Source organism: Electrophorus electricus, chromosome 6, assembly GCF_041902795.1.
Source record: "Electrophorus electricus isolate QZ-2024a chromosome 6, ASM4190279v1, whole genome shotgun sequence".
Classification (NCBI taxonomy): Eukaryota; Metazoa; Chordata; class Actinopteri; order Gymnotiformes; family Gymnotidae; genus Electrophorus; species Electrophorus electricus.
In genome coordinates, this window is record NC_137502.1 from 1,190,339 (window position 1) to 1,204,478 (window position 14,140).

Consider the following 14,140-nt stretch of genomic DNA (forward strand, 5'->3'; position numbering starts at 1 on the left):
CTAGCGCGCGCTCCCTAACGAAGCGCGTGTTCCTTAATGAAGCGCGCGCTCGCTAATGCAGCGCGCGCGCTCTAAGAAAATGTGTTTCTTATGAATTAAAATTGCAAGGTGCTTTGGTTTACACGTCATCGGAAGAAAATAGCTCGGTCGTGTTGAATGTTTTTATTTATGTCCATGAATGTTATTAATTAAAAACTGCTGGAGGAAAAGCGCGCAGCTTCACATTAGTGGTAGAACGTCTCCTTTAAGAAAGCGGAACTGATTCTCCGGTGCACGAGGTCAAAGGTTTATTTTGGTAGCGAGCTTCGGTTCCGCGTACGCCATGCATTGCAGTCACTCGGTGTTGTGTGTGCGCGCCTGGGCGAGGACGTGGCGACGTTGCTGGGTCTGTAAGCCCGTGCAGACAGTGAACGCGTGGACCTACCGAAGCGTTCGTGCATGCTCGTCTGCAGCAGGGCGGAATCCCGACAGGAAGATGGAGGAGGTTTTGCAGAGGACCGTGGTGCCTCTGCCTGCGTACGAGACGAGAGACAAGGCCCCGCCACCCGCAGAGTCCAGCAGCCTGGAGTTTATGGACTTCTACAGACATCTTGAGAAGGCGCAGAAGCTGCTGTTCCTTGAGCTCTTGGCGAAGGACTTCGGAGTGGATCACAGAGGAGCTGTGGACCTGGCGCTGAAGCTGGTGGACACACAGCAGCGGGACATGACGACCATCCTTCACGTGGAGGACAGGCTGCGTTACAGCTTAATGCCACGATACACGCAGCTCCTGTCTCACATCAGCCGGCTGGAGGGTGGGCTGGAGTTCTTGGTGGACCTGCGTGCAGATGTTCTGCACAGCACGTCTTCTAAAGTGACTGACAGTCCACATATGAGGGTAACTACTAACACTCCATAATGATCCAACACACAAGATGCTCTAGTGCAGGTTAAAGATTTTCACACGTGTCAGTAGAAGTGATGTTAAAGTAACGTGGTATTTGGGAGGTGATGAGACGTTTGCATAACGTCAACAACACCTCTCAACTTGGTCCTGGGTGTCATGTTGCAGGGAGTTGTGGGTAACTTGAACTTGCAGAGCGACGGGTGACCTTTGCCCCAATTAATGACAGACGTTAAGAAACTGTGTTTGCGCAGAACTTTAGTGTGTTACTCTCACATGTTTGGTCAAATGTTTGTTTTCTGGAAAAGTGATACAAGTAGGAATTGGGCCGGTATTATGTTGAGCTTTTATGTAGTTTTATATAGTTCCTTCCCTTATTATGTTCCAGGTGAGCGCTGTGTGCTGTGAGCCTGTCATATCTGGACAGGTTAATCATACAGACAGTTTCAGTCACAGCGTAATGTGACCATAGCTTGAAAATCAGCATTTTTTAAAATTGGTACTTTTATTTCATATTTCACTTTCAGATATTCTTTGTCCATTAGCCTCTTTCTAGATGACCAGATACAGGTGTTTTATATTGTCAATATTTATTGAAGATACAAGTTGCTGTTATTATGACAGTTCTAACACCCAAAATGTCATCCTATGTCTCTTTCTGATACCACTCAGTATTATAAGTTCAGTTAGCCAAGCTTAAGTGAAATGCCCTGCCAGAACACCCAGATCTCCCAGGTTATGTCATGGATTTTCTCTTAAAATATTCTATTAAACTTCAGTTAAATTCACTAGACATTGCAAAATTATGGTACTCTATCAAATTCTTTTTTATTAGTGAATCTTTGAAGTTTGGCCTAAAGTTAGCTTCTTTTTCAGTTCTGTGTGTGTATTCTGAGACTCACCTGCTGCCTGTTTTTCACTGGATTGGATTGAAATTTGTACTGAACCTCTAGGAAACCCTGAGGATAATTTGCAATGTATATTCATGTAAATATCTGTTGCTGAATTATTTACAATAATCTAATTAATAAATGGACTATTTCCTTTTTTAAATGAACATCTCTGCTAGTTTTCACTTTCTTGCAAACAATTTTTGTGCCTGTGTCATATAACTATATTAATATCACATCTATCACAGAAGTTAATTAATGCTACAAATCTTGCTAAATATAGCTTCAAAGCTGAAAAAATCAGTTTAAGATATTTGTACTGTATATTTTCCTAAGACAAGAGTTATTATTCCAGTTTCCTTTGAACAGTGTTACTCCTGTGAGTAAAACTGGCCCCAGGTGGAGCTACAGGAGCTTGCAAGTCTTCACAAGAAAATAAGTTTTTGTTTTTGTTTTTTTTTCAAGAAAATCCATGACATGACCTGACAGGCCTGGGTGAGTTGGCATGAAATGACCCCTATATAGAGAAAGCAGAAGAATTTAATGAGTCTTACTTCAGATTAGGTCTATAGCCTAAGTTTGAACTATTGTGGGGACTAAGAACTAGGCCTAGGTTGCATTACAAGCAGGACCGGTGAGGTCTGGGCTTTATTAAAGTATTATTAGTGTCCTTGAGTTTTAAGAACGGTCCTATATAAGTGTAATTAATAGTGTCAGTTATCTTTCACTGAAAAAATAAACCTTTATTTTTTTATTGTTTGAGTTATAGTTTAACACCAAGACACACACAATCCTGTAAAGTAATTTACGTATTTTGAACTGTAATCTCCATTACTGAATTACACTTCTTAGCTTCTGTTAGTGTTCCAGTAAAGGCAGAGTGGAGGATCTTTTAGGAGTTGCGTTGTGCAGCAGATGAGTCTGAGCTGAGAGGGAATCAGAGCTTTGTGTTCTGACTTTAGCACTCCATCCCACAGCTTTGGTAAATTTTTCATTCACCAAAAGAGAAAATATTTCTTGCTTGTTTCCCCTCATCAGGTGAATTGAGCAGAATTCAATCTGAAATGCAAATGCAAGCTAAGAAAAAACAAACATCACCTTAGAAGAGCAGGCACGAAGGAGTGTGGCTGGTCTGGAGTGTGTTGGACACTTCCGCTAAATCGTGCTGTCAGGATTTTTTAGCAAGACCTTTGAACTTGGAGCTAAATGGCTCTTTGATGACGTCTTGCCTCTCATTTCTAATAATGCTTTATTTGTGTTCTTTTGTACGAGCGTGTTGCAGTGTAGTGATTTTATTTTTTTTTTACCCATCTTTTAACATGGAAATGGTGGACCTGTGCAGTTCTGAGTCCGTACTTCCATAGTTTGGCCCGCAGGCCGCGCACACAACGCTTGTGTCCTGTAGTCTCGGTTTCTGCTGAATTTGTACACACTTGGCTGACCTTCTGCAGCCTGGACTGCTCTCCAGCGCCTTTCGCAAGGAGCAGCGAGGTGCCTAGTTAATCCAGTGCACTGAAACATAAGAGGTGTGTGGGTAATGTGGGTATCAGTATTACCAACAACGCTGCAGACTCGGATGCGGCTCGCTCCCATGCGAGGCTGACGGGGAGGCAGGGCAGTAACGTCGTGGGCACACTTGAGTTTTCACTAAATGATTGAAAGCTCTGCATGCAGAGTTGTTGTTCGCTCCTCAGCATGGGCACAGATGGAAAATGGGACTGAAACATCTCTAGTTGCCATCTGTATGCTAAAAAGAAAATGTCAGAGTGAACACGAATGACTACCAGCTTAAGTACTCTTAACATGTGTTTCTAAACTACAGGCAGTCTGCAGCAGAGACTTACAGCACAGCATGGCGAGATCTAAACAGTATTCTTCTTAAATGCTCACAATATTGCCTGTAATGTGCAAAAGGAAGAGTGAGCTTTTAAAATCCTTCATCAGTTCCCATTACTCATCTCTACTCTGCCCGGGTCCACTTCACCACATGTGAGGCTGGCACACACTCTGTATTTTAAAGGGATTTCTGATCAGCTTCAAGGTTATTGAAGTACAGATGTACCCTGCTTTGTGTGGAGAGATTTGGGTCTGTCTCCTGCCAGGGCTGGAGTAGCAGCTGTGCGGTTAAATACGGACCTGCAGAAGTACTTTGAAAACACAGCCGGTGGGTTAATCAGCACGTGCCTTTATTTGGGCTCGCAGCGCCGTTTGGCGTGTATTAAACATGTGCCCATGACTTATTTCTGTCTTTACCCCATAGGTGCGCCTGTGTGTGTGTGTGTGTGTGTGTGTGTGTGTGTGTGTGTGTGTGTGTGTGTGTGTGTGTGTAATTATATATATATATATAATATAAATAATATAATATAAATAATATAAATAAATATAAAAACACATGTACAGAAATTCTGAGAGCACTGCACTTTTGAAAGTTTTGGCCTGGAGGAGCATGCCATATATCTGTGTGCGGTTCCATGATGCACCTCTGGACCTGGACAAAATTCAGCCGTGTAGGCAAATCCGAAACTGTGGTCGCTGCAGAATTTTAAGTGCTGTCAGTCGCCCTGACGTCTAAAGTGGAAAAACATCCAGCAAGAGCTTAGAAATAATTTCTCTGTCCAAAATGGGGTTGGTGATTTTTTTTTTTAAGTAAAGTGGAAACGCGGCTAGCAGGGGCACTGGGCCAGGGAAAGCACTTAGCCTAGACCTGGGATAGACAGCAAAGCAGAGTGAGGCAGACTGCATGCAGCGGCGCGAGATAGGCGGCCATCCTCGCGCGCTTCTGCCCCACGCGCTCCGCTTCAGCTACCCCCCACCCCCACCCCCCCACAGCGCGCGCGGAGGAAACAATCAAATAATAAAAGGTGCATATCAGTGATGCACGTCCCATTTAATCTGTTTCACGACGATGGCCATGTCAGATTAGGCAATCGTATTGGCATAAATTAGTGTTTTTGTCCGACTGATGATTGCCGCCTGCTGACCGTGCACGGCCGTGCGTGACTTCATAGGTTATCGGGGAGGAGGATCAGCACCTCGCCGGTCGCTCGTGGCTGCAGACGCGTTTTGTATGCGGTACAATATGAGGTCGGCTACCGGGGAATGATGGTCTAGCATAACTACGCAGCGACTTGCTGACGCGCCTGCGCTATTTCTGGCCAGCATATATCTTTTTTTAAACTCTGTCATAATCTCTGTGTCTCTGCTATTTTTGCATATGCGCACCGAAAATACCAAAATTCTGACATGCTAAACTATTTGTGGGCTGTCATGGGGCGTCCCAGAGTTGCTGGGAAGGCCCGTGGTACCACTGCTCACATATGAGACGAAAGACAAGTCTGACAGTCCACATATGAGGGTAACTACTAACACTCCACAATGATCCAACACACAAGATGCTCTAGTGCAAGTTAAAGATTTTCACACACGTGTCAGTAGAAGTGATGTTAAAGTAACTGGTGGTATTTGGGAGGTGATGAGACGTTTGCATAACGTCAACAACACCTCTCAACTTGGTCCTGGGTGTCATGTTGCAGGGAGTTGTGGGTAACTTGAACTTGCAGAGCGACGGGTGACCTTTGCCCCAATTAATGACAGACGTTAAGAAACTGTTTGCGCAGAACTTTAGTGTGTTACTCTCACATGTTTGGTCAAATGTTTATGTTTTCTGGAAAAGTGATACAAGTAGGAATTGGGCTGGTATTATGTTGAACCTTTATGTAGTTCCTCTTTATTCTGTGTGTCTTCATGCAGTGGTCACCGTGCTCCAGGTGACTGGGTATCACTGAGGAAGCACTGTGTGCTATCACTCAAACTGATTCATCACACAGGGCACTCAAAGATTTTATCACAATTGTCAGTTGAAAATTCTGCACCCACCACCACCCAGCTCCGTCCCCCACGGGTCTACACCCAGCTCCGTCCCCCACGAGTCTACACCCAGCTCCCTCCATCACGGGTCTACACCCATCCTGGTCTAGTCTGCAGTACCACAGCTGGGAGAACATGTTTCTGTTTGTGCACCAGTATCTCTGTTTCTTTTACTTTTGATACCCTCATTAGTTTAAAGAAAAAGAAGGAAAAAAGCTAATTTTGTAAAGCAAACTTGAGTTTGAGAAAGGCGCTATAAATAATTAGGAAAATAGTAGGCAATTGTCTGAGAAGAAACCACAACACCTGCTGCCTGTGGACAGACATGGGGATGAGTTTACACCACACTGCATGACTTGAGAGGTGTGTGGGGGTGTGGGTGGGTGGGTGGGTGTGTGGGTGTGGGGGTGAGGGGGTGTGTGTGGGGGTGTTTGTGTGGGGGTGTGTGGGGGTGGGTGTGTGGGGGGGGGTGGGGGTGTGGGTGGGTGTGTGAGAGAGACTTTGACATTGTGATATTGCACGTGACTATTGGGGTGGGTCTAAACAGCTCTTCTGTGGGTGCATGTGTGCTGATGTCTGTACAGCCGTATTAGTTTATTTGTGTGTGTGTGTGTGTGTGTGTGTGTGTGTGTGTGTGTGTGTGTGTGTGTGTGTGTGTGTGTGTGTGTGTGTGTCTGTGTGTGTGTGTGTCTGTGTGTGTGTGTGTCTGTGTGTGTGTGTGTGTGGGCATGTGCATGTGTGTGTTAGGACCTTAACAGCACTCTGAAGAGCCTCCTGTCTGAGTGGTTCTCCGTTGGGCTTCTTCAGTTGGAGAGAATCACCTGGCAGTCCCCCTGTGAACTCCTTCAGAAGATCAGCCAGTAAGCCAGATATACATACATACACACACACACACACACACACACACACACACACACACCTGCCCACAGACACATATAATACATATAGGTCTGAGGTGTCCCACTGGGCCTCAATTGGTAACAGGGTTTCTGACATCGCGGACGGCCAACACCAGGTTGGCACACAGACACGTTGGGAAGTGTGAAGGACCCCACATCCCCGTGTGCTTCTGCAGGTACGAGGCAGTCCACCCGGTGCGTAACTGGACAGACATAAAGCGCAGAGTTGGGCCGTACCGTCGCTGTTACGCATTCACCCATGCCTCCATGTCCGGGGAGCCTCTGGTGGTGTTGCATGTAGCGCTCACACAGGACATCTCAGACAACATCCAGGTGAGACATCGTGAGCACTTTATTTCTGCTCTGTTCCCTCAGGGGTGAACAATTAGACGCTAGCGTTGAGTCTGACAGAACTCTGCTCACTGCCAGGTCATAGCTGGCTAGCTTTCCCACAGTATTGTGGTCTTACTTGTCCATTGTCCATTATTCTGCCGGCTCTTTTCTCAGAGTATCGTGCGAGAATTTGCAACTCTGGACACAGTGGAGGACATGCAGAAGATCAAAGCGGCCATATTCTACTCCATTTCCTCCACCCAGCCCGGCCTGCAAGGGGTGGAGCTCGGCCACCATCTCATCAAGAAGGTGGTGCGAGAACTGCAGGTTAGTGTGACCAGGCTGGCACAGGTCACAGGTCAGCTGGCTTTCTAAGAAACTACTTTTATAGTTCTCATTTCATATGTTGCCCATGTTTCTCTTACATGGATCAGAATTAGAGAATTATTTGGGTAGAATGGAGTTAAACAGAACATTTATAGAAGAGAGAGAGTGATTCACACAGATCATATCAGTGTTTTAGGACACAGATGAAACGATTCACACACACAGATCATATATACTCTGCTATACTCTGTATACTCCATATACGCTATACTCTGTAATGCAAGAAGAACACATTACACGGAGACGCTGAGTAGATGTTCGTGTTGTGTAGCTGACCTGACCACGGCTGCTGTGTCTGATTTGCCGTGTTTCTTGGGTGTTTGATTTAAAAGCTCTCTTTGGCCTGAGAGTTAATGGCCACTGTCCTGATGGTCCATCTATCAGAAAATGCTTGTCCTTGATTGATTCATCTCACATTGGTGAAGCAGAGGATTGTGGGAACATGAGCTTCTTTCCAGTGAAACGGTCTCACCTTATATAACTACTAGACTGCTGAGACTCTGAAGTGCTTTTGTGCTCTGCTGAGACATACAGGACATGAAACCCCTTTGGTTCCCATTTCATGTAATTCCCTTTAGACATGATGCCTCTCTGTCAAAGGGTGTTTGTGTCTTCTGTGTCGCTCTCTCTCTCTGATTGGCTGTGCTCCGTGGAGATGGCATAACTGACTCGTCTCTGGAATTTAAAATCTTTATCCAGTAATAGGCAAAAGTTTGAAGTTGCATGGATACCGTCTGGTGAGTGGTCTCTAGACCTCTGACAGTGCTGCTCCATCGCGCCACCCAGAGGCAGACCTGGCACTCGCATGCTTCGCATCGCCACAGGGGCGAGAAGGGTGAGAGGCATGGAGAACGCATGAAACCTCAGCTGTGGTGGTTCATACGGAGGAAGGTTGTGGAGAGAGAGGCGTGTCGGAGGAAGGCAAACGTGAAGAGGAGCTTAAAAAAAAACATGAAGCACTAAGAAGCTTCATGGAGTCAAATGACTTTTTGCTTCATGGAAAATGTTGATGAAATAAAGTGCAGGGAGGCTGTTTATGTAATGGAGGTGAAGACCTGCTGAGGGCTCTTAGCAGAGGCCTGCAGGAATGGCAGAAAGGGAGAGAGACCGTGCGTGTGTACAGTGAGGCGCACAAAGCAAGTTCTGATGGGTATTATCTCATGCAAATTGTTCACAGAGGGGAGGGGAGGAGAGGAGAGGAGAGGCTCCAGTTAGCTTTCTGCGTGTTATGCAGGGGAGGCTTCTGTTCCAACCCCCACCCACTCCACCCACCCCTACTGACCAATGATTTCTGGTAAATTGAGTTGATGTATAGAAAGTGACCCACGTCTCCCCCTCTGTGTGTGTGATTTAACAGCCGCTGGTAAAGGAGGGAGAGAAGCTGTTGAAAGAAACGGCTTGAAACTCTCTGCCCTCTGACTGTGTGTGTGTGTGTGTGTGTGTGTGTGTGTGTGTGTGTGTGTGTGTGTGTGGGGAGGGGGGGGGGGCTTATCCATGTCTTAGTCTAAGTAAAGTGGAGAAAAGGGAACCATAAGGGATTTTGAGTGGTTGGCAGGAGTTTTCAAATGGTTGAGTGAAAGCTGTATGATAGTGAGGGGGGTCGGTGAGTGAGGGAGAGAGTAACAGAGTGGGAGTGTGTGGGGGAGAAGGGGGAGGGTACCAGGAGCCTGTCTGAACCAGCCCAGCCTGTTCAGAGATGCTCCAGTGCTTTAGCTGCAGTATATCAGTCATAAACAGCAACCTGCCTTAACCTGCTGAATCTCTGTTCACAGAGCGAGTTTCCCCACATGGCTCAGTTCTCCAGCCTGTCTCCTGTCCCTGGATTCGTGGCCTGGCTGCAGGGCTTCCTCAGCCAGCACAGGAAGGAGGGCCGTGGCGTCGGGCTGCTGTCTGAGCAGGAGTGGGGGGAACTGGAGGGGGTCACGGGCGCGGCCCCTGGGTCAAGCGCCCTGGAAACCCTCCGAACTCTTCTGGCCTCTGCTGATTGGCTGCATTCGGACCACCTGACGCGCGTGCTGCAGCCTGCCCTCCTGCGTCTGTGCGCCTGGTACCTGTACGGCGAGAAACGCCGTGGCTACGCCCTTGATCCCGTGGCCAACTTCCACTTGCAGAACGGCGCCACCTTGTGGCGGATCAACTGGCTTGCGGACAGCAGCCCTAGGGGCATGGCCACCTCCTGTGGCATCATGGTCAACTACCGCTACTTCCTACAGGAGACCCGCACCAACAGCACCTCCTACCTGCAAAATAAAGTCATCACTGCCTCAGAGCAAGTCCTGGGTCTGATCTCACAGTTCCAGAAGAACAGTAAACTCTGAACTCAAATGCACTATAAAAAGGCTGGTGATCTAAAGGGTTTTAAATCTTTTCTTCTCATGGACATGGCATCAAGCTTAAAAATGTTGAGAGAATCGGGTCCCTTTTCTCACATCACTGTCTGTAAGAGTGAGAATGTGAGCTCTAAGCACGGACATGAATTCTAGGGCTTCTCTAGTCAGTGTCTGCAGGGATGAGGTTTAGTGTTCAACGCAGTGAAACTATAAAGAGCTTTTCTGGTCTCTGCTACGTCGAGGTTTTCCATTTATCATGCTGTGCCAAATCTGGCTCTCTCTCTGAAAGGAAACTGTTCAGTGGTGTGACTGCTCACTGTTAGCCAGTACTTTCGCGTTGATTCAGACTTATTTTGTGGTTTGGACTCCAGGTAATGAAGGAAGAATAATCTATCAGCCTGTCATGTCTCCGCTTCAGCTTGTCTGTGTGTGTGTCTGTGTGTGTGTGGTAGAATGAGAGTGGAGGTTACTGGAATAAAGTCTTGATTTCTCCATTAGTGTTCTGCTCCTGTCCTTGAAATCCTTGTGTGTGTGTGTGTGTGATCACGTCTCATCTTTTCCTCTTCGTGTAGCAAGTTGCATGTATCGCATGAGTAAACAATTCATTGTCAAAACGAAATATGAAAGCTTCCCTATACCTCTTTATGTGAATTTGTATATGATCAGCGATGATCTATATAACGCGTCAGATACTCTGACTCCCAGCTAACACTCAGTACAAGTGCTTTCTCCTTCATTTCATAAATATTGGTTTTGGAAGACAGATAGATAGCAGAATATCTTAAGTAAGCCAGCAGAGTGAGCAGTGGCGTCTGGGTCAGGGTTGGCTCAGGTTGGGAAAGATTTAGCACTCTGCACGGTTTCCTTGCCGTCTGCAGTCCCTGGAGTCTGATAAGAGACCCTAGCCCTATCTGTTTTCACACCACCACCGTGTAAAACATCAATGCAAGCTGACTGTGAAATTGCATTTTTACTCTCAAAAGAGGAAGACTTTTCCCTCCTTTTTCCTCGTCTCCCTCAAGCTACACAGTGTCCTAGAAACGAATGAAGCAGGAAATAAATAGAAATAAATGGATAAATTTCTGATATTCACTTTAGCAGGGAGCAGGACAGAAGAAAGGTAAGTGTGTAAAGGGTGCGCTTGAGAACTGTCTAACAGAAGAAGAGATGAAGAGGGAGGAGTGATGGCTTAGCACTGGAGGATCCAGAGAAGCCACAATGTGCTTCTACACCTCAAAGGATTTGAGGTAAATGCATAGTTACTATGGCAACTGCCACAGACTTTTATGTATATGAAGGGGGGGGGAAATATATTTAGATTTATTTATTTATTTATTTATTAGGACAGGTCCTTCATGGACTGTGCAAGCAAACAGTTTCTGAATTAGTAGTTGGAGCCAGTTTATATATGAAACCACAGATGTTTACGTCATAGCCTTCATTCCATGGGGTTCTTAAGTTCAAGAGTGTAGATCAGTTCTGTTACATGTATACACATACACACACGCATTCACACGTAATGCATAGTGTCTACAGTGTGGTTCCTTAGGTAAGGTCCTTAACGCTGCCCGCCTACCTCACCGGCTCAGATGACACCCAGTCGACCAGGTCATCTGATGATGAGAGAGATGCTGAAAACTGAACAGAACTGGAAAGCCATATGGGAAGAGGAGGCATCACACACCACCACCACCCCCCAGTGGTTGGAGGACCTGTCCCACCTCCCTGGACAGGACCCAGCTAGCATCACACCAGCAGACGTCCAGGAAAGGGTCTCGGGTATGAAGAGCTGGACAGCTCCAAGCCTGACCCTGACATGGTTAACTGAAGGCAGAACAGTCCTGATGCAAAGAGAGATGCAATCCCCAATTGATGGCAACATCAGGACCAAGGAACATAAAAAGCTTGAGAGATACCAAGAGCTGGAGAAGATGTGGAAGGTGAAGGCAACTGTGCTTCCCATGGTAATCGGATCACTAGGGGCTGTGACCCGCAAACTAGGAGAATGATCCCAGGAACATCATCTGAGATCTCAGTCCAGAAGAGTGCAGTCCTGGGAGCAGCTAAGGTACTACACAGGACCCTCAAGCTCCCAGACCTCTGGTAGAGGCCCCAAGCTTGAAGGATAAAAGACAGAAGCATGTGAATTGGGAATTTTTTATTATATATATAATTATCGATTTTACTTTAACTGCCCGAGTGGTTTCTTGATTTTATTTTACAGTGATATTGATGTTCTCTCCTTTTTTCTTCCTGTTAGGAAATGTTCTGTTTCAGCTGGCAGGTTGCCAGATATGTCATTTCAATCTTGCCTGTGTTCTTGCTGAATGCTGCATGTCTATTTATCCAAGTAAGCACAGGGCCCTGCAGCACAGCTATGAGAAGCCGCACACCAGGAGCTGCCATGTGTGGACTGTCGGTGCGGCACAGACAGCGGTAGTCGCTCACCACAGGGATGGCTCTCCTGGCCTCGAAAACACACGGTTTTCTGGTTCGTATTCACTATATGTGGCCTGCCGTCTTTTTCTCTGATAGGGATATAAGCTGACACTCACACCTGATCTGAAATGGGGAGATTTATTCATGAAAGCTGTGGAAAGGTTATTATTGAATCTGTGATGAATAGATTTGGCCTCTGTGGAAATGGAAACTCAAGACAGACGCCGGCACTTCCAGAACACGTCCTGAATAAGTGTGTGGGGGGATATTACCTGATCGTTTAATCCCTTTCTTAAGGACACCCTGCATCGTATTCTGCTGCAAAAGTGCAGAGAACAGGAATGATTAGGAGGAGAGGAGAGGAGAGACCAGCAGAAACATACAGGTTGGAGTAGAGAGACCAGTGGCTACATCTGTGGGGCCACAACTGCCAGTCAACAGCATGTAATTTTACAGATCATTTGTTAATAAGTTCCAGTCTGAATAAAATGCTTTACAGGCGTTTAACGGCTCTGCATGTGCAGTAGTGGTGAAGTGAAGCACGTGTTGAACAATATGCTGGATTTGCTCATCCTCAGTACTTCAGCAGTCTGTAAATCGAATGTCTGCCCCCTCCACATTCCTCATTAGAATCCACGCCTCTCCCAGGTAAGTGCTGTGAGCTCTGCAGGGACGGTCTTAGAACCTGGGCTTACCTGGGGTGAGATTAATCATCCTACAGAGATTATATTAAATTATATAATATTCTCACCACACAGAGCATGCGAGGATCAGGTATGTAACAGTATAGCAAAAGTCACTGAGGCGAGCGTTTCATCTGAGAAGGTTACCTTGAAAAGAAACCCTCGGAAGTAAAGGTAGGAAAAGAAAATGATTTGTGCTGTTTAATAAGAGACAAGGACTCTTCCTGTGTAAGGCAGAGATGAAAAGAGAAGGGTGGGACTCTTCTTTCATTTACAGTAGAAAGAGTTTGATTGAAATTCTATATTTTAAGGTGTTAAATATGCAGGACTCATTGTACGGGACTTTCAGAGTTAGGGGTGTTCCATCTCAGCCAGTGGGTCCTCTGGATATATTCATCCTCGACACAATTGTCTGCTTATTAAAAATATGAACTCTCAGGAAAAGGGAATTTCAGGGACCTGGAGGCTTCTGGATGCCTTTCTTAAATTACACACACTCACACTACTGCAATTCAAGCTCATATCAACGCTGTTCTTTTGCCGAGTGCTACACAATAGAATATGTAGATGTTTTCTTTTGTGTAGTCTTCTCAGTGTGTGAAGTGTTCAAAGAGCCTTTCCAGAAAATATGACTGATCGTGTTTATTTATGGATATAGTCCTTGTTGTTATGCCTGACTAGCGTCAGATTGGCTAGTGCACTTTAAGGACCAACCAGTACATTCTAAGAGCCTGCGGAGAGGAAGTGGTACACTTGCCTGTACTTACATTTTCACATAACCTGTTACCTGTATGACCTGTTAGTTTTATGATCTGTTTCCTGTAGTTACATTTTCACATGACCTATTATTTGTATGACCTGTTACTTGTATGACCTGTTACCTGTACTTACATTTTCACGACCCGTTACTTGTATGACCTGTTACCTGTATGATCTGTTACCTGTACTTACATTTTCACATGACCTGTTATTTGTATGACCTGTTACTTGTATGACCTGTTACCTGTACTTACATTTTCACATGACCTATTACTTGTATGATAGTACCTGTACTTACATTTTCACATTCCCCATGTAGCTCTCCCCCGTGCTTTCTCCCTGTGCCACCTGAGCTAAGCACAAAAACACACTCATCATTCTAATCATTTACATTTTAGAAAATAATAAGTGTCTAATGTTTTTCTCATCTAATTATAAACAATCATATTATGTTAATTATTGGCTGGTGATGGCCTAACAGGGAAGTCAGGCGCCCCCAGTCACACAGCCGGAGAGAGAACCGTCGCGATGGCATAGCTGAAGCATCTCAGAGAAGGAGACCAGACAGTTCATTAGAATTAACAGACAGCCGGTCACAAAATCACCATTATCCAAATTGGCAATGATGGGGAAGAAAACAGAGCACTGTTCACCCTGCGAGGGCACAGAG

General features: G+C 45.8%; 1 protein-coding gene across 1 annotated transcript; it reads left to right on the forward strand.

Moving 5' to 3' along the window:
* The first annotated feature begins 278 nt into the window (after window positions 1-278).
* Window positions 279-10,086, forward strand: mlycd (malonyl-CoA decarboxylase). Its single transcript, XM_026996268.3, has 5 exons — window positions 279-877; window positions 6,388-6,500; window positions 6,716-6,872; window positions 7,047-7,199; window positions 9,032-10,086. Exons 1-5 carry the CDS (start codon window positions 323-325, stop codon window positions 9,575-9,577), a joined length of 1,524 nt encoding a protein of 507 aa, XP_026852069.2. The 5' UTR covers window positions 279-322; the 3' UTR covers window positions 9,578-10,086.
* The last annotated feature ends 4,054 nt before the right edge of the window (window positions 10,087-14,140 follow it).